The sequence below is a fragment of the Cucurbita maxima genome, unplaced genomic scaffold (genome assembly GCF_002738345.1).
Source record: "Cucurbita maxima cultivar Rimu unplaced genomic scaffold, Cmax_1.0 Cma_Scf00009, whole genome shotgun sequence".
In the NCBI taxonomy this organism is placed as follows: domain Eukaryota; kingdom Viridiplantae; phylum Streptophyta; class Magnoliopsida; order Cucurbitales; family Cucurbitaceae; genus Cucurbita; species Cucurbita maxima.
Window position 1 is genome coordinate 535,174 of NW_019272025.1, and position 21,958 is coordinate 557,131.

Sequence of the window (21,958 nt, forward strand, 5' to 3'; positions counted from 1 at the left end):
ATGTATTAAATTATAAAGAAAGAAAAATCCTTTTGGGAAGGAAGAGATTTCGTTATTAAGAAAAACTCTAAAGTCTAAAGTAAGATGGTTCAGTCTAAAATCAAAACCTTACCCGACCAAATAGAAAAAAATATTTGTTCAAACATCCCTGTCTTTTGGAATAAAAAGCAACATATAGTCAATCTTTGTTATGTCAAGAACTTCGATGAGAAAAATATTTCTATGAAGGCCCAATCTATTCAAATGAATAAAGAATTACTAACATTCTACACAGCAAAAATTAATGATCTTTTGCATTATTAGGCCATCTAAGAGTTCTTGGTCATGCGCGGCTTTTTACATCCACAACCAAGTAGAGAAAGAATGTGGAGTCCCGCGACTGGTAATAAACTACAAACCCTTAAATAAGGTTTTAGAATGGATTAGATATCCAATTCTAAATAAATCCGATTTAATGCAAAGAATTTCAAATGCGAAAGTATTTTCAAAATTTGATATAAAGTCAAGATTTTCACAAATCCAGATTTCAGAAAAAGACAAATACAAAACGGCTTTCAACGTCCCTTTTGAACAATACGAATAGAATGTTATGCCATTTGAGATAAAAGACGTTCCATCCGTATTTCAAAAAATTATGAATGATATTTTCAATTCTTTTCAAGACTTTTCAATTGTTTATATTGACGATATTCTGATTTTTTCTCAAAACATGATCAACATTTTAAACATCTTCAAACATTTTTCACAAAAGTTAAAATAAATGGTTTAGTTGTGGGTAAGTCAAAAATTAAACTTTTTTAAACAAAAATCCTTTCTTGGATTTCAAATTCATTTGGTCTAGTTAAACCGAGATCCATTGAGTTCACACATAAAACCCAACTATTAAAGGGTGAGGAAAATTTAGTCATGCAAAAAAGTTTAGGGCACCGAGTGAATAGGATTAAATGATGAAACAAGAAATGGCATACACCAAAGAATGTAACATAAGATAACTCTATTAATTTTTTTAACAGTAACTTTCATAAATCAGTAACAATATAAAATGAAATCTTTAATAATATATAAAATATTCTAAGACTTTAGTCAGGTAAAAACTCTAATATTTACATAAAATCTAATACATGGACCATGATAAATTAGAGGAATAATTTTTAAAATCTAACACATGGACCATTCTAAGTTAGAGGAATAATTTTGTAGAAGTAAAAATTTGAAACTGATGTCATGGGCTCACATAGGTTGACTTGAATTTTAAAGAACAAAATCGAAATTTAAATCAGTGACAACCGCTTAAGAAAATCAGGTAAGTGGCATTGCTATATGATAGGCTAGAAATTGTATGAGTTACAATTCATGATGTATGTGCGTAATATATATATTTTGATGTATGATGTACTTGATATGCTTGATGCACTTTATGGCAATATGAGAGTATGATGATTGCATAACGTTTGCCATAATATGTTGATGTTTTCCATATTAAGCATGCTATATGATGATGAGTGTTGCATCATGTCGATAGATCGACATAGGACACAACTCTAAGAGCATGAAAATGATATTAATATAAATATCCTACGAAAATGTGTTACTTAATGTAACAAAGGGATGATACTAGAAGGTTGTGTCAAAAGAGATGATATGGAAATTAGAGGGATCTCATGCATGTTGTATGTGATGGTGTTAATATAACACATACGGAAGTAATTTGGATCTTAGGCACTTTTAGAACATCAATTATAGTAAATAACTAGCATGTTCATTAGTTTTAAAACTTAATGAGTTTGAATACTAACCTTTTGTAGTTCAAATTCATTTTTCCTCACGAATCGGTTTCGAACCACCACTAGTGTCTTCTCCACTATCCTCTGACCTTAGAACGGGATTGTGGAATCCGGCGAGTGACTAAACTTGGGAGGAATTTTGTATATATGAAGAGAGTGTTTGTGAGAGGTTTTTCTCAAGGTTTTTCACCAAGAAGAAGACCTTTCATGTTTTATGATCACTCTATTTATAGAGTCATATTTGTATATTTATGCAAATTTGAGAGCACCAAATTTTGACACTCAAAATTCCACTCAAATGTTTGGGATTATGTGGCAAGCATGCATGCTTGAGTTAACAAAATTTTGACACTTAAAATTCCGCTCAACTTTGTGGGGTTTATTTGGCAAGCATGCAAGTTTGGCTAAACCAAATTTTGACACTTCAAAATTCCACTAACATGGATTTTTCCATTAGATGAAGTCAACATTTTGACTTCTTCATTTTGATTCAACCATCAATTTGAATTATAAATTTCAAATTAAATTAATATTAAATGATTAATTAAACTATTTAATTAATAATTAATGTTAATTCAAATGTCAATCCCAATTAATTTTGACACATATTTGATTAAGATATTTTTCTTTTTGTTAAATTCGTAAATAAAACAAAAATGCGGTTAAATATATCGTATATGTAGTGCATTCTCTCTAATTTGAATTCGAACACTTCGAACTCACTTGTCACACTGTTCTATGGTTTAGTCCGATATGAGCTAGCAGAGGAACCTAATGGATCTATAGATGATGAGCTCCAACGATCCAAGATTAACCTGTTAAACTCATTAACCTTGTTAACCAACCTTCGTTAACTACTAGGACATTCCACTGTAGCCTAGTAGTTGCACTCCCCTCACTATAGATATATTTCTGTCCATTTGATATAACCATGATTAGTAAGTCGATCCTTCACAGGTTGTTCGTAACTAGAGCTGAGTCAATTTACCGTTTTACCCCTGAAGTTACTTATTGTTTCTTATGTCTCACTGATCCTCTAATGAACAATTGGTTTGTGGTCCAACCAGTAAACTGAATCCTTCTCAGGCCAATGAGAGGGTGGGGCCCCTTGTTCAAGACTTGGAGTTAGTACTTAAGGGAACTACCTCTCTTCTATCCCTAAAAGTGGGTAGAAGTGAATTCCATCTTGCACCCCACGTCCCCAGCCATTTACCCAGTCTTACCCCTGAAATGGGAGGCCTATTGAGTCGGCAAACTTGAGTCACTCTCACCCATGCAAATCTAAGGATAATTCCAAATAAACAGGAGTTCATGGTTAGCTCAGAATTCAGATCGAGTTACCTAGGTCATCGAATGAAAAGAAAATCAGTTTCAACAATAAACGACATTATAAAGTGAGAGTGATTTTCTTCATGGTTCGATCTTATGCAATACTCATTGCATAGGACGCCCCCACTCACATGTCTCCACATGTACAATTTTAGTGATCACATTGTTTATATCATATACAAAAGTGGGCTGCATACATAGTGTCCCCAGAATAAGGTACTCAGCCTTATCCTTATACTATAAATCATTTTGACTATATACTTGAATTTGATCAACTCTTATGTCTCTACATATAGTTCAAGTAATCATACTATAGCCAGAGTGTTCTTAGTTTATTGGATTTAGATTAATGATCGAAAGTTCACTTTATTCAATAACAATCTTTACTGAATAAACAACAATAATAACTTTATTCAAAATAGAATATGTTTTTGTTTACAACTATGAGTTTTAGGACATAAAACCCAACAGTATGTTCATAAGCATCGGGATACTTCACCAGAAACGATGAGTCCAGAAGTGTATAGTATGTTGATGAGGGTGTTCATGGAAAGCATGACACCAAGGGGTTCTGATATGTGGAAATCACTACAAGGGGAGTAAGATTCGGATTACCTTATTGATCGAATATCTCAAGGCAAGAACATTGTTTGAGATTCGAATCACTCCATAAGAAAGATCGATCATGTCTATCTTGAATGTTCTTGTTGATCAAATATCTCAACACAAGAACACTTGTTTGAGATTTGAATCACTCTACAAGCAAGATTGATCATGTCGAGCTTGAATGATTCTACATGCATCCAAAACTACATATAATTGCAAAGAAACTTAGCAATTGGCTAAAGAAAGCACAAATGCTCCTTTTACTATATTTTCAAGTCTACTTACAAATACAACATACATGGCTTTATATAGCCTCAAAATGAAATTATTAAATACTTTACAAGAGTTGTAACATTCATACTTAATTGTCATAATTAATGATTATGTAATTGTAACCTAAACTAAATAAAAAGTTTTAAAATACATTAATGAAATATCGTTGACCTCCGGACGATACAGATTAGCTTGACCAGAGAGGATCCAGGAGGTGTGCTAGCCCCCTGGAGATTTACACTCACATGTGTGGGTCATGTACAGGGAAGTACTACACATCCATAGTAGTCCAAGACTGGAGGCCATCCCTAGAGAATAGAGATAGGTTCTAAGAGCATGATTGCATGTTTTTGCATTAGCAAGACCCCTATATTGGGGTCACTTACTAAGTATTCTTTGAAATACTCTAGTTGTGTGCCATATCATTTTTCAGGTAAAGATAAGACGCCCATGTATGGATGACGACGGCATCACGAGTAGAAACTGACGCGTGCATAGGGTAGACTCAGATTTAAATTCCTAATCTTAGGTTAGGATAGGTTGTTTTGAATCTCATTGTTTTAATTATTTTGTATTTTTTTTTTATTTTCTTTAAATTTCATGTATTTCATATTAAACACGTAAGACCATGGCTGTGTTTTCAAGAGATAGAAGATGTTTTAAATGTTTTCAACATTTATACTAGAGATGAGGTTTACTTTTAAGAGTTATATTCCACAATTTAGCAGAGCATGATACATTAGTAACGACTCTGAGTAAATAGAAATTTAGGGTTGTTACAGATGTTAATGACGAAAGTCCTAAAACTGTTGCTGAAGAACTGGACGTAGAGCAAGTAAAACCTGAGCGAAGTGTTGAGAAGATCATCTAGAACTATCAGAAAATCAGATAGATATTTATCTTTATTACACTATGATATGAACCAAGAGACATCAATCATATAATATACTATAATAAAGATGTGAAGAAAATGTTGTTGAAATTATAAAAGATATTTCAATTTTCCATAATTGAAGAAAAATAAAGCTTCATTGTTATATATTTTGGGTGAATCATAATAGAGAGTAATTTAGAGTTATGGTGTTTCTTTAATGTAATTTAAGGCTTATTTATACAGTCCCTAATTATGGCCATAAAATATATATATTGGCTAATTACAGTCATAAAGTATGAATGTTACAAATGCTTGAGATATCTCAAGTAAGATCAAGGGTTTTATTTTGACTCTATATAAAGTCATGTATGTTACCATTGTGAACGAGACTTTGAAAATGTATTAAAAGGGACATTTGTGCTTTCTTTTAGCAAATGACTAAGTTTCTTTGCAATTCTATGAAGTTTAGGTTGCATGTAGAATCATTCATGCTCGACATGATCAATCTTGTTTGTTGAATGACTCGAATCTCAAACAAGTGTTCTTACCTTGAGATATTTGGTCAATAAGGTAATCTGAATTTTACTTTCCCTTGAAGTGATTCTTTATCATTAGAGCTAAGTTTAGATTGCATGTTTAGAATCATCCAAGCTAGACATGATCGATCTTGCTTATGGAGTTATTCGAATCTCAAACAAGTGTTCTTGCCTTGAGATATTCGATCAACAAGGTAATCCGAGTCTTACTTCTCTTGTAGTGATTTTGATATCATTGGCTATCATAGCTTTCCCTTGGGTTGATTTCTTATCATTTAGTATCAGAGCTTTTTCTTGGGTTGATTCCTTATTATTTGGTAGGAGAGTTTTGTCTTGGGTTGATTCCTTATCACAGTATCTATTGCTAATTGATGAAGGAGAACCAAAGTCCTTTGATGAGACCCTATAGGTAGAAGATTCAACTAAGTGGGAGAAATTCATGGATGATGAGATGATCTCACTTGGAAAGAATAATACGTTGGTGCTGATTGAGCTACCTATAGAAAAGAGAACACTATTGAACAAATGAGTGTTCAGAATCAAGGCTGAACCATATGATAAAATGATGTTAAAGGTTTGGTTAGTAGTTAAAGAATATTCACACCGGAAAGATATTGATTATGCTGAAATCTTTTCTCATGTTGTGAAATTTTAACTACTATCCAAATTTTGCTAAGTATTGTTGCTTTGAAGAATTGGTACCTTGGGTAAATGGATGTAAAAACAACATTTTTACCTGGAGTTCTAGATGAGAAGATATGTATGCAACAACCAAAAAATTTGCATCTCCAGGCAAAGAACACATGGTGTAGCTCAATAGGAGCTTGTATGAACGAAAACCACTAAAGGCAAGCACGTCTTTAGTATTTGAAATGAAAGATTTGAGTATAACGAAGCAGATTCACCCGATAGGATTTCTCAAGATAAATCTGCTGGCACATTAAATCTATCTTAGGAGTAGTACATTGAGAAGGTATTGTACAAATTCAAGATTAATGATGTTAAACTCAGGACTACCCCTTTTGAAAAATTATGTTAAATTGTAAAAGAGGCACTCTCCCAAGACAGTTGAAGAACATGAGTACATGACATCAGTTCCATACGCTTTTGCATTTAAGAGTTCGATGTATGCTATGGTTTGCACTAGACTTGATATAACACATGCGGTAGAAGTTTATAGCAAGTACATGGTAAACCGAGAGAAATAACATTGAGAAGTTGTGACATAGCTTTAGAGATATCTGAGACGTACATCTAGTACTTAACTTTGTTATGGCAATGGCAAAATTGTTCTACAAGATTTTGTGGATGTTGATCTTAGTGGAGATATATACTCTAGCAAGAGCACATATGGATATATCCACAGTATAGATAGAACAACGAGTTGGATATCCAAGCTTCAAAATTTTATTGCTCTTTCATCGATTGAGGTCCCATACATAACAATAGTTGAAGTTGGAAAGAAGATGATAAGGATGAAAGACTATCTTGAATAGTTAGACAAGAAGCAACATGAGAAGATTATTTATATAAATGGTCAAAGTGCTATACAATTGGTGAAAACCTCGATTTATCATTCAAAGAAAAAACACATCAGAATACGATATCATTTTACTAGCAAGTTAGTGGAAGATGGTGATATATGTTTGGAGAAGATAGAGAGTGCAAAAAAACCCAACAAACATGTTAAAAAAATGTGTCGACCTTTGGAAAATTGAAGTTGTGCAAAGCTGATTTAGTGTACTGATGATATTTATATATAGTAAATGACTATATATGATAGATGTTTATATGTACAATAAATAACTATATTTGTAAAGATATATATAGTAAACGGTCATATATATTCTTTGCCTTCACTATATTTATCCATTAGTGTATAAATTTGAAAATCATCCATATAAATAGTTAACCAAGGTTCTTTCTTACATTTTTCTCTTTTGTGTTCTTTGTATTCATTTAGATCAAGTATGTGAGCTGTTGTACTGTCCTAACAACACAGTCTAACCATTTTTCTTTAAGGACTCGAGTCTTTAAACCCTTAAACTTTCACGAAGTACCGCTCAAAATTATCGACTGCTTATGTGTACTTATGATTGAATTCTCACCTTCCATTTCTCTCCCAGACTAAAAATATTTCTTAAAATTGAAGTTAAGGTTGAACTCTTTGTGTTTTTTCCACTCAATTTGTATCTAAGTTACATTCACTCCACAGAATCATCGATTCTTTGTTATTATGTTCTTCCTCGATTATTAGTTTAATTTGTAAACTAGTACCGGTGGAATATCATTTATTTTTTAGATCATATCTATTTTATTTTGAATGTTTTTAGTATTATGATGTTTGACCATATAGCTTTGTAACAACGGAATCCTCTTGTTCCCTAGAATAACTTAGCCAACCAATACTAGTGATTCCTTGGTGCAAAAACAAACGGAAAACATAGCTTGCAGATTTATATGGAGAGAGAGGCCAATGGAAGAGTGTGTGACAAGAGGAAACTATAATTTAAGTAACAAGAACCATTTACATGTTCTAGGAAACCACATCATGATACATAGCCATTTTTAGGGGGGGAAAGTGAGAGAAGACAGAAAGCAAAAATCTTGCTTTTAATGGTAGGTTCAACACATAGAAATAATATAGTTTTACCACCAAAAACAATTTAGAAACTATAAAAATATGGAATTCAAATTTTTACTTAGACAATTAAGTTTATATTCAAAATAAGTGAAGTTCCAATATAAGTGAGAACGAATTCGAGAGATGAAAGCAAGTAAATTTGGAGTTAGATAAAACATTGGCTAAGACCAACCAAGTGGTCTTACTATCAGCTTGGTTGGAAGACTTGCCTTATGTATGACGACACGTGCCCAGGAACCCTTACACATGTTACTTATGTTTTATGCTATATGATGACGTTATATGATGATATAATGATTTTGTATGATGATGTGATGATGTTCTATGATTATGTGATGAAACAATGTAAGATACATGATGATGAGATGTCTTAATATGATGATATTTCATATTAAGATATGTGCATGTATTAAATGTCATTACGCATTATGACGATGAGTTTTCTAAGACACATCCCTAATTGATGTTAATACGATGAACGTATGAAAGTAAAAACATTCATAGACGAAGATAAAGGTTACAAATCTTGTTGAGTCACTCGTGACTTTAGTAGAAGGGAGTGGAGATCCGACAAGGAAACATTGAAGCCTAAGTACTTATAGCAGTTCAGACGGGAGAAGTTACAACTTGAAAGGGGCAATGATAATACTAAAATATCTATAAAAAAAATTACAGGTTTACAGCACAGTTTTGTGGCTTATTGGTTGAATTTCAACATGGTGTAAAAGAAAAAATTCTTAAAAAAATTCCAAAAATTAAAGAAAAATATAAAAGAAAATTAAGAAAAAATTGGTCAAAATCGACCCTGAGAGGCAAATGGGTCATTTTGACACACTTTACCTAATTAGCCATATGAAGAACCTTAATGAGATCATTAAGGAGGAAGAAAGAAAAAGAAAAAGAAAGAACGGAAGAAACCCTTTTAAGAGATAAAGAAGGAAAAAATGTCACTCTAATTCTAGGACCTTGAGCATGATTCCGAACAAACCTCTCTCAAGAAACTTGCTTAGAAACATGTAGAGATTAGGCTCAAGAGTTTATTAGTAATTAGGTTATGAGATTTTAGTACGATGATCTTGTCAGGTGGTAACAACCCTATTTTCTTACTAAAATAGAATGCTACCACATAGATGACCCGATTTTATTATGCACAAATGTTTATTTAAAATAGTTCATAAAATGATGTCATAGACTTAATCAATGTGAAATATAAATAATTCAAAGAAAAGATTGAAACGATATTCTTATCTAACCTAAAAGAAAACAAGTTTTATGGTCTTCTGCGTGACGCCACCGTCATCTGTACAAGGTGACTTGCCTTTGAAATATAAAAATAGCACAAGGCTTGAGTATTTAAGAAATACTCAATAAATGACACACTATTGGGGTCGGGAACGCAAACATGATGGGACCTATAATTTAAAATTGTATTCCCTTAAGGCAGCTTCCAATCGGGGCAAATTGGATGAGTAGTACTTCTCTACACATAACTCACACGTGCGAACATGAGCCCACTAGGCAGGCTCAAACACCCCTAGGTCTGCTGGTCGGGCTAGCTTCTCTGAGCTATTGCTAGACACTCGGAGAGAATGGCGACCGTTGTAGCATCATGGTAAACATGATATTTATTTCAGACTCATATACTGATTGTTGGTGGATGTATATAATAAAAATATGTAAAATTCACAAGAATAAGTGTAAGTATACTCTAGCACAAGTAATAAGTAATAAGTAAATTATTGATTCCACTTAGAATCAATCTTTTTTATTACCTTTGTTGCTCGAAATTAAGTGAATTTTCGAGTAACATTCAAATGGGTGTTTGGTGATTTTAAATTAATTAAACAGAAAAAATAACTAGAAAACCAACAATAATGAGAAAGGTTAGGCCAATAGATATTAAATAGATAAGTTGTTAGGGTTTTGTGGTAGATTTTAGTTACTTTTAATAGATACCCAAACTCAATTCGGAGCGTTCATGCATAGTGATTACTTTAGTGTTTTAATTTCTATCAACAAGGCTCTAGAAGAAATTATTGCTAACCCTTCTATTACCTTCAAGTATTCTTGTCGTGGAACTAAAGTATAAAGAAGAGGATTTCATTCCTCCCTCTCTTCTTCCGAATAAGAGACAACTATGTATGTAAATTATTAACAACTTTTTAATAAACTAACATCACACCGTCAACATACTTAAATTACATAAAACTCTCTGGTCTCTCCTATAAAGCTCAGCTCTCCATACAAACTTTATTAAGCATATGAACCCACATTTCAATCATATAAAATTGATAGAATAAGAAAAAATAGTAAGGAAATAAAGAGTTATCAAACTTTGTTACTGTTCTTCCATGAAAGTTCCCTTCCTTTGAGCTCTTATGTCCACCTCTTTGCCCTAATCGATCATTCCGATCTTTTTTTCCTTCCACTGTCATATCTGCTGGAATAGTTTTCTTCTCATTCTCTAGTTTCACAACGTCTACTGAATGTCTATTCCGAATTTTTGCTTCCCAAAATGTGTGGTTCTCTTCTTTTGTGAATCATTTTTCCTTTCATCCTGTGCATTGCTTTCCATTTAGGGCTGAAAAGGAATAAATTGTTCACCTACGATATTCCTAATTGGGTAGTCAATGATCCACTTAGGTTTCTGATGTGGATTAAAATTTCCGTGTCATCCTTGAAAAGTTTGCTTTTCGAATTGATTCAACATCAGGTCAGTAATTTGTTTCCAGATTTGCCAACTAGTGTTGTCTTTAGATTTGCTACAGCATCATGGTTCAGTATAAATGTTCTGAAATTTTACCAAATAACTCAATTAAATGTACAATTAGGCTCGATTCATGCAAATTGATATTTTTTTCCTGTTTACTAAATAGAACAAATGGAGCAAATAATGAGAAGATGGTTTGTATGAGTGCATAATTAACTACAAAAAAAAACTTGATATCACTCTACTTTTGGAGAGTTATCATGTATGCATCCGTACTCATCATAGTGGGGAAGTATCATAATGCACATGAACATAAAATTATGCATGAGGTCCCCTATTTTCCATCGTAATGAATATGCAAGACAACCCTTATTCATTCATCACATATCACATATGCGTACATAAATTCTCATAAAATCAATTCATTCATAACAATACTTTCAAATCATGGTATCTTATAATATAAATATCATAGTACACCATGGCATCTCATAATATAACATAGCTTATCATAACATAACATGACATTTTGTTTATATCAGAATATTATTTGGCATATCATATAGCGACACGTAAAAATAACATCACATATAAAAAAACATATCACACAAAAACACGTGCAGTGCCACTAGATACGTGTCATCATACATAAATCAATTCTTCCAACCAAACCGATAGTAGAACCACTTACTTGGTTGGCCTAAATCGAAGCTATTACAACCCCTTGATATTATCTTAACTCTACTCTCTGAAATTTAATTCTGCCTAAAGAGTCTCACAATCATAAATTAGAATTCTACTCTCGAAATTGGCTAGCCTAATTTTTTATAAAATAATTTGAGCTTGACTCCAAATAATTTAAATTAGCTAAATGGTAGTCATACTAACCTTAAATGTTTCCGAAGAGTTGACACTAGTATAAAAGGGTTCGAGCGTATCAGACCCAAGCGGGATCAGCCGAAATGTCGACCTGGAGCCGTCAGAAAATGTATTACTAGCTTCAAACTGCTCAAGTGGGATAAAAGGAAAACCAAGAGACCTCCATTTTATAGTAGAGCCTAACTCCCAACTTTCTCAAAATAATCGATCGGAGGTTGTGCAAATCCTTAATTGATTTGGTGCAGTGAAGATATTGATGGTCGTTTGAGAATTAAATTCTTGGATGATCGGACCACTCTACAAGTGAAAGAATTGTTAAGTTACAAAGTCACCTACTTATCTATAGTTTACTCCATGGTTATACATAGTAAAATTATATTCCGTTTATGTAAAGTATATAGTCATATATAGTAAACTAAACCATATATATATCTGTTAGTCAGTGCTTTGAAAGTGTACTTTTATTCTCTCTTACTTACATACCTGAAGTCATTAATATAAATATCAAGCCAATATTCCTACTTGCATTTCCTCTGTTATGTTCTTTGTGTTTATCTAGATCGAGTGGATGAATTGTTGTGCGGTCCTTACAACATGGTCACTAATAATAATAAACTCTTGGTTCTTCCTACATGAGTCCGCATAGCTCTACCGACTCTGGGTAGTTTGAATCCTCATCTTGATCTTTTGTACTATTGTGTTGGTAAGTTGAACCAATTTTGCTCGATCTAGAGGACCAACACTTTCGTCCATATAATACTTCAAACAGTATCATCTAATACAGTATCATCTAATGGTTGCTAAAAATTATTGTTCTGGAAGAACTCTATGAGGTGTAAGTGGTCGTCCTATGCAGAGTCTATATTGCATGTCCTTTGAGAATCTCATTTAATCTCTAAATTTGTCCATTGGTCTGTGGATAGAAGACTTTGCTAAACTTCAATTGCTTCTATAAGTTCCTCTAGAAATGAGAAGAGAACCTTGCATCCCAGTTCGACACAATGACACGGCATGCCATTGAACTACCTTCTTTAGATGAAACTTAAATTTAACGAAGCTCCTTTCACACACTTCACTCTACATAAAGAGATTCACATTCCTTGTTAATTGGGTCAAGACGGCATTGATCTTCGAAAATTATTGAATGAATCTCCTATAGTACCATGCCAACCCGAGGAATCTACTCACGTCTACTGTTGAGGTTGGCCATGGTAGTAAATCACTGCATTAACTTTAATTGAATCCACTAAGGTACCCTCACATGATACATGTCCCAGAAAAGTCACTTCTTGACGCCAAAACTTACCCTTTAAAAACTTGGTGTATAACTGATGCGCATCATCATTGTTAAAACTCTCCTTAGGGGCCTCATGCTCTACCTTAGATTTAGAGTACACTAGTATATCATCTATGAAAACTATCACGAACATGTCAAAAAAGTCTTTGAATATCTAGTTTTCATCAATTTCATAAATGTTTTAGGGGCATTGTTAAGTCAACAGATGTCGTCGTGAACTCATAATACTCGTAACTTCTTCTAAAAGAGATCTTAAGTATACCCTCTTCTTTGATCTTCAATTGATGGTATCTAATTTGCAGGTTAATTTTGGAGAACATTAAATCTCCCTAGAACTGATCAAATGGGATATCAATACGTAACATCAGATACTTGTTCTTGATGGTCATCATGTTCAACTTTTGATAGTCTATACATAATTGCACAGAACTATTATTGTGCTTTACAAATAGTACTATGGTTCCCTAAGCGACACGTTCGATCATATGAGTCTCCTAGACAACTCCATTTTGAGCTCTTTCATCTCAGTTGAGACCCTTCGGTATGGAGCCTTTAACATTGGAATCATCGTCACCTCAAGTTCAATCCCAAAACTGACTTCTCTAACTTCAAGAAATTCAAATTGTTCATTGAAAAAGACATCTTCAAACTCTTGTATTACAAATGTTGAGGCTAGGGATCTCATGTCATCTGCGGCCCTAGCCAACAAAGGCCCAGCCCCATGGTTAAGGAAACTCTTGCATTACAGATACTTCTTTCTTCCTAATAATTTCCTAATAATTTGTAGGTATTCCCACCAAATAAACTTTCAAATCTTGAAATGCATCCAAGAAATTAGTAACCATAATTTAATTCTGATCTCCACCCTTTGCCCAAAATTGAAAATCTCCCATTTATCCATTAGAAGAATTATGAAATTAAAAACAATAAATCCCCCATTTATCTATTACAAGAATTATGAAATTATATACAATAAATAAAGTTTTCTAACCACTCATGAAATAATGCTTGCAACTTCATCGACTACTTCAACCATACAAATATACTTTGGAAGCTCTAAATAATTATTCCTCAATCGGAAGCTCTAAATAATTCTTCCTCAATCGAATTAGCTTGTAACACATGAAACAATGGTTGAATCAAGTCTATCCAATTTTATAGATGAAGAATAAATACTTGTTGAATCTTCTTGGTCTTGGATCATATAATAGGTTCAGTCGGAACATTTGAAACATCGTGATCCTTACTGGTAGCCAATCAATCTATGGCTTATTAGTCAGTTCCCGTCAAAGATCGGTAGAATTTTCTCTTGTGCTTGGAGCTTTCTTGACCTTCAGACTCGTTAGATGGCTTAGGATGTGAACATCCATCATGTTTATAGCTCACTGAGTCCCTAAATAGTCTATGGGCACCGTCACCCCAACGTTCATTGGATCTTGCTCCCAAGACCCATAACGAACCTTTGTATCCTCTTTGCCTCCGTGTCTACCATCTCAACTCAAATCTCCTTACAATGTATGTTCTCTTAATCCTTGCCTAAGAAATTTAGCTTATAGTAAAGAATATAAAATCAATAGCAAAAATTACAACATCCATATTGGAGGTATAAAAATTAGTACAACAACAAATAAGAATAAGAAAATTAGCTTCCTCCCAGGGCTCCTTTCCATATGATCCATTCAAAGAAGTATAAAAATATGACTCTTAGATTCAGACTAAAATATAAAAAAAATGTTTGGGCGTAGTGCTATCTTTTTCAAAGACTATTTGCAACATTATTAGTATTTTGTGAACCTATTGACATGAGAAAATTGTGGGAATAACATTCTCATGTATTATGAACCATCAAAGTTGGAATATCAGATCCAATATCTACCCTGGTTTACTAAATATATCAATGGGTTGAGATTAAGTAGTATCATTATTTCAGATAGATAATTTAGAGTAAATTTGGAACATTTATCCGTAGATGTTAGTCTAAGAACTAGGATTATTTATTACAATTGTAATTACTTTGATGTAATGCTCTGTACTAGGATTTCGAAGATTTGGAAGATTTGAATTTGGTGGCCCGGACATTCTTCTGCGACATGGTCACGTTGTTTACTTCTCGCTTTTAAGAGTGAATATCATCCCTACCGACCAACATGAGTTCTTTTAGCATGGCTTGTTTTCATTACATGCTTTTTAGAAAAATTCTCAAGAGGTCATCCAACATAGGATTGCTCCAAGGAAAACACACTTAACTTTTAAGTTCTTATGATTGAGCCACCGAAATAGATTAGAAGATGCACTTTGTTGTATAGTTAGTAACTTTCAATTATTTTAAGTCTTTCATAGTCATCGCTCTAATTCGAATGTGGTCTCATTTCATTCATGTACCCTCCTTTTCTCGGGTCTCATTCATTCATGTACCCTCCTTCCGAGATATATTTTTTTGATGCATTTTTACATCATTATATGCAGCAATTATGATGCATAGTGTGTTTGTTGTACAGATGGTTAGGCTACAAACTTGGACAATCAAATTCAAAATAATTTTAATGCAAACTCTCGTACTTCAACTGATACTAACTTCCACAAGAATTGTTTTACTCTAGATTTACATGACACCATTGTTTTAAAAAATTTCTTAAATCTTATCTTTTTAGATAGAACTGTTGTTTTTTAGGATGGAAGAGGAGATAATTAGTGGCCATTAGTTAATATTAGTGTATAGTAATTAATTTAAATTAATCAGTGTTTTTTTCGTCCCTTTCAACCCGTTAACTGTCTTGCCCTAGAAATTTCAATACTCACTCCAACCTCTCACATCTTTTGTCAATTCTATAACAAATCGGACATGGATCTGGTTGAATATTTATAATAAAAATCTAGTAGAGATATATATTAGATATTTACCTAATAGGTGGTTATATCCGTTAAAGTTATATACAGTAAACTGAAACCATATATATACCGATTTGTCGATTTCAAAATGTACTTTCTTCATGCTCTATATTTTCTCTTGTATTTTCTTCCTGCTCTATATTTTCTCTCATTACATATATGAAGTTATCAATACAAAACCTTTAACCAATATTCCTCGCATTTTTTCTCTTCTATTTTTCTGTGTTCATCTAGATCAAATGTGTGTGTTGTTGTCGATCGTAACAATTAGTATCAGAGTTAGGCAAGATTCACCACGATCTGTGAAGATGAAAGTTTCAAAGATTGGAATTGGGAAGTTTGATCGATCCAATTTCAGTTTCTAGAAGGAGCAGACTGAAGATTTTTTTGTATTAGAAGATCTTCACGAACCCTTGTTTGGAGTGAAGCCAGATACTATGACCATGGAGTAGTGGAAGCTCAAGGATCTACAGACCTTAGGGTTGATTTGGTTGATGTTGTCCAGAAACATAGCGTTTAACATCATCAAGGAGAAGACAATATCAGATCTGTTGAAGGCGCTGTCAAATATGTACGAAAAATCGTCAGCTATAAACGAGGTGTATTTGATGCAAAAATTGTTTAATCTATAAATTTCTAAAAGTGGATCGGTTGCGGATCATATAAATGAGCTTAACATGATTGGAAGTCAATTGAGTTCGGTGGAAATCAAATTAAATCATTGATTTTGATGTCATTTCACCTCGGATATTGTTGTTGCTCCATGCAATTATGCAGTTCACTACAATCTGATAAACTAAAATTTGATAACTGAAATTGAATGAAATTCTAGTTATAGTATAAATCCAAAATCATTCTGTTAGTTACTATTCTTAGTTGGATCATAAACTGAAATTTGATGGAACCGGAGATGGAAGGTGTAATTCTGGTGAGATATATCATTAGTTGAAAATCATTCCTATTTTTAGTTAGCAAAAGATTTCCAATCACTCAAACTTGAGACAATATTCTATATATATTGAATAGAAGATACTGAGGATCTAATTTTTAGTGTGGATGGCTCTTTGTGATCAAAATCAAAGAATTATTTAGCGTAGATAGCCCAATTGAATCTTGGATTTTGGATCAGTGCATTATTTCATTCCTCTCTAAATAAAGAATTGTTTCAAAATTTCAAATCAGAAAATGTTGGGGAGTATTTTGCCGACAACAAGTACTTGGAGATTGAAGTAGAAGGGGATGTCTGCATAAAAACTAACTCCGGCAGGAAATCAGTGCATATTAAAGAATGTAAGATATATTCCAGTCTCAAGAAGAACTTGATCTCTATTGGTAAGTTGGATAGCCCCAGTGATGCAATAGAGTTTGGGAAGAGTTTGTGGAAGATTGTGAAGGGTGCTATGGTGGTAGCACGTGACACAAAATCTGGAACCTTATACACCATTGCAGGGTGTATAAACATGGTTACTGTTATTGAGAGTGCTTCCAATTCAAGTCTATGGAACAATAGACTTGGACATATGAGCATCAAATGAATGAAGATGTTGGTGCGAAAGAACCTAAAATTTGTTGATATGGGTCTTTGTGTCAGGTGCATTAGGGGTAAATAAAAACAAGTTAGCTTCACAAAAGCGGTCAAAAAAATCAAATTGTGATTGAAAATTGTCCATATAGACATTTAGGGACCATCTTTAGTTTCATCACTTGGTGGATCAAACTTCTACGTCGCCTTCATTGATGATTTCAGCGCGAAGGTATAGGTTTATTTCCTAAAACAAAAGTTAGATTTGTTTGCCATCTTCAAGAAGTGGAAAGCTTAAGTTGAAAATTAGACCGGCTTGAAGATTAAATGCCTGAGGTCTGACAATGGAGGAGAGTACGACAAGTTAGAGTTTAAAATATTTTGTGCAGCTAAGGGAATTAGATTAATGCAGACAAATCCCAATAAGGCAAGACGAAATGACATTGTAGAAAGGATGAACAGAACATTGAATGAGCGGGCAAGAAGCATGAGAATTTATTCTGGACTACCAAAGACATTCTGGGTTAATGTTGTGAACACACCGCCTCTTTGATCAATAGAGGGCCGTCAGTACCCTTAGAGTTCAAATGGCTAGAAGAAGTATGGACAGGAAAAGAACTCAAGTACTCTCACTTGACTCTGACATATTCAGGTACAAATTTTGGGATGACAAAAATAAGAAAATCCTAAGACAATGTGACGTAGCATTTGATGAAAATGTCCTGTAAAAGAACAAAGAGAAGATAACCTCTAAGACTACGAAGCACATGGTGGTGGCTTAATGGGACATTTTGGGATTAACAAAGCCTATAATATGTTGCATCAACACTTCTTTTGGCTAAAGTACGATGTTCATAAGTTTTTTAGCCAATGTTTTAAATACAAAAATGCTAAATCTAGATCACAATCAAACGAATTGTATACTCCTTTGAATGTATCTAACGAACCTTGGACTTTGTTGTTCTTGGTTTACCACACACAAAAATGGTAACGATAGTATTCTTGTTGTGGTAGACAGATTTAGCAAAATGACTCATTTTATTGCATGCAACAAGACGGATGATGCAAAGCATGTTGCTGACTTATTCTTTAGGAAAGTAGTAAGATTACATGGAATCCCGAGAATTATTGTTAGTGATAGGGATGTTAAATTTTTAAGTCACTTTTGGAAAGGATTGTGGGGGTAAATTGGGTACCAAATTGTTATTTTCAACTCCATGGCTTCGTAAGACTAAGAGGCAAATTGATGTGGTTAATAGAACATTAGGAGCATTGCTTAGACTATTATTTCTAAGAATATTAAGTCTTGGGACGAATGTTTGTCATTTGTAAAGTTGACATATAATAGAGCAATTTATAGTATCACTCATTGTCCTCCTTTTGAAGTTGTTTATGGATTTAATCCATTTATGCCACTTGATTTGCTTCCTATCCTTCTAATATTTTTGTGAGTGAAGTAGCCACAAGTAAGACAGATTTGATCAAAACATTGCACAAAGAGGTAAAAGAGAGAATAGAGAAACAAAATTTCAAAGTTGTTTCAAGAATTAACAAAGGACGGAAGGAAAACATTTTTCAACCCGGTGACTGGGTTTGGATACAATATCGCAAGGAGCGATTACCATCTCAAAGGAAAACAAAGTTACATCCAAGAGGGAATAACCCTTATCAAGTTCTTGAAAGAATTAATAACAATGCCAGTAGAATTGATCTTCTAGTAGATTTTTCAGTACATTCTATTTTTAATGTTGCTAACTTAGTTCTTTTAATGTAGGTGGGAATTTTCTGGATTTGAATACGACTCCTTTTGAAGAAGGGAAGATATTAAACTCCGAATAGTAAATTATATTTGAATTGGTATGGTTGATTCCTTGGAGGTTATGAAGCAAGATTGACACAACTTTGCCCTCAATTATAACATAGGTGTGTGTTATTTTCAACACATTATTGTGCTTTAGTTAGTTAGCATATTTAATTTGAGTTGGTGTCAAGGTGAGCAAGAATAATGTCTCCTACCAAAGTAGGAAAGAAAATTACCTTTTATATACCTTAGAGATTTTTATCCCAAGTAGGGTAGGGTGGGATTTACATGTGCAATTAGAGATTTGAAAATAGGATGGTAATAGCATGAGTCCTCCCCTAGTAAATATTGTCTGCTATAGTCAGTTACATGTTGTTATTAGCCTCACGATTTTAAAATGCGTCTGCTAGGGAGAGGTTTTCACACACGTAAAGACAATGTTTTGTTCCCCTCTCCAACCATGGTGGAATCTCACAATCCACCCCCTTGGGAGCCTAGCATCCCCGCTAGCACACCACCTGGTGGCTAATACCATTTGTAATAGCTCAAAGCCACCGCTAGTATATATTGTCTTTATAGTCCATTACATTTCGCTTATGGTCCATTACATTTCGCCGTCAGCCTCGTGATTTTAAAACGCATTTGGGGAGGAAAGATTTTCACATACTTAGAATGTTTAATTCTCCTCTCCAAACGACGTGGGTCTCCCAATAATATTTTTGTCAAGAATGTGTCTAACCAATTATATCATATTCATTTTAGCTAAATCATATGTGCTACCATATATTGTCATTTTTGGGATTTCACTTCTAAATTTTTCCTCAAAATTTTAAAACATGTCTATTCACTATCGAATTTTATATTATACCAATTTAAAATGAGACAGACCCTAGTTCTTGTGTCTCTTAACATTGATCGGTGGACGAACGGTCTTTTCGTGCATTTAGCTTTAGATCAAGAGTTCCATCATTTTAGCCTTGGATTTTACTTTTGTGGGTGCAAACAATTTGTGGTATAGGTCTCGTGAGAGCACGAAAGATGAAAGAATTCCACATTGAATACAAACCGCCATAGCCCCACCAAAATGTCACACCATCATCATGAAACCCACCTCACCACTTTCCTCTTTTTGGTATCCCCATAATCCTCTTGCCTCTCACCACTAAAATTCTCTTCCAAACAAAACCCACCAAACCTTCATAACAATCCCATTCATAGCTATTTCCGTCATCATAAACCATCACAACATCATTCAATTCATCATTGATCTATGCATTTGTTAAAGAACACGATGAACTCTTTACATAAATTATCTTTGATGGAGATATCTTCTTGACTTGTAAGTAAAAAATGAATGAAAACACCAAAGTTAGAAAAGTGAAATTGAAAAGGAAAGTGGGGAATGAATGATTATTGTTCGTCACCAGAGCTTGCATGCGAGAGCTGCTTTACCCATTCAAATGTTCGACGATGTGACACCCTCGTTTCCCTTTCCTTTTCCTTTTCCTTTTCCTTTTCCTTTCCATTTTCACTCCTTTTCTTCTTCCCCGCCGCCGCTACTGTATCCACTGATTTTTTGCAGCTCACCACACCCAGAAACGAGCCAGCTGTTGTATGCGCCGCCGGGGTGGCGGCGGCGGCGGAGGAAGAGTTGGTGCGAGTTTTGAGGTCGTGAAGTTCCATTCCCGGCGTTCGGAGAAGACCCAGCCGGAAAAAGTCCCACCGGGATGAACTCCGGCTTCGGCGGCCGGAAGTTGAATGGGATCTGATTTGGGGCGTCGGACTAGGATGAGAGTGGAAAACGTTGTTGTGTGGTCTTGGCTTGGAATTCGTCGGAATTGAAATGGAATTATTACTAATACTCGATGATCTGAAATTTGAAAAATACTTTATATCATTCAAATATCAATAACACAACATAGTAATGTTAGGATTAAGAATTGCGAATTTATTAAAAATTTTGAAAGAAAAAAAAAACTAATTTGTTTATTTAATTACTTTTTGGCTGTTTTGTTTAGAAATTGAAAAGGTTTACCGGGAATAATGGCTTCTACTGCTACTGCTGCTGGTGCTTCCATTTCTAAACCTTAACATATCCGAAGATTCCGACCTGTCGGAAGAGAAGCAAGAACAAGACAGGGAGAAAAGAAGCTTAGATTATAATAAAAATAAGCTGAAATTATAAAAAAAAAAAAAAAAATTGTAATGTATAAAATTTGGACCTGGTGGAGGAATTTCTAGGAAAGAAGGGGTTATTGTGGGAATTTTCAGAGCTGAAAGAGTGACAAAGAGGGAGGATATGGCCTTGGAAGAAGACCTCATCGGCGGCGCACATGGGCTGCGGCAGTGGCGGAGGGCAGTGGTTGAAATCAAAGTCCTCCGATTGAACGGCGGCGGAGGATCTGATCGGGGTTTCATTTAGATTCAAAGGCGGCTGCGTTTCTTTTAGAGGAAGGTCACAGAAAGATAAAGCTTCTTCGTCTTCTTGTTCTTGGATTTGGTTCTGTTCTTCCCATGTTTCATCTCCATGGCAGCTTCTTCCCATGATGTCTTTCTTCTCTACCTCAATTTCAATTTTTCTTTTTAATCTATTTTTAGAAAAGAATAGAGTTAAGATATATATAGCTAAGTATGATGAGACAGAGAAACAAGGAATAAATATGGCCCATCGGTTATATATATATATATATATATATATATGTGAAGGGTCTAATCAATATCTTTATGGATTATTTCAATATTATTGCTCAAATAATAAATTTTAAACAGATTAATTTTAAATTATGATTTTCTTAATGATGATTTAAACTTTAG

The 21,958-nt window shown here is 33.9% G+C and overlaps 1 protein-coding gene across 1 annotated transcript; it reads right to left on the reverse strand.

Moving 5' to 3' along the window:
- Positions 1–20,342: 20,342 nt before the first annotated feature.
- LOC111483795 (probable membrane-associated kinase regulator 1) lies at positions 20,343–21,754 on the reverse strand. The gene is made up of 3 exons (XM_023130112.1): positions 21,367–21,754; positions 21,180–21,254; positions 20,343–21,014 (listed from the first exon to the last, which is right to left on the reverse strand). The coding sequence occupies exons 1-3, from the start codon at positions 21,687–21,689 to the stop codon at positions 20,555–20,557; spliced, it is 858 nt and encodes a 285-aa protein (XP_022985880.1). The 5' UTR covers positions 21,690–21,754; the 3' UTR covers positions 20,343–20,554.
- Positions 21,755–21,958: the final 204 nt, after the last annotated feature.

Coding starts and splice junctions, on each gene's coding strand:
- LOC111483795 (XM_023130112.1), bottom strand. CDS start 21,689: ATGGGAAGAAGCTGCCATGGAGATGAAACATGGGAAGAACAGAACCAA. Junction 21,255..21,366: donor CCTAGAAATTCCTCCACCAG/GTCCAAATTTTA, acceptor CTCTTCCGACAG/GTCGGAATCTTCGGATATGT. Junction 21,015..21,179: donor AGTAGAAGCCATTATTCCCG/GTAAACCTTTTC, acceptor TTCAAATTTCAG/ATCATCGAGTATTAGTAATA.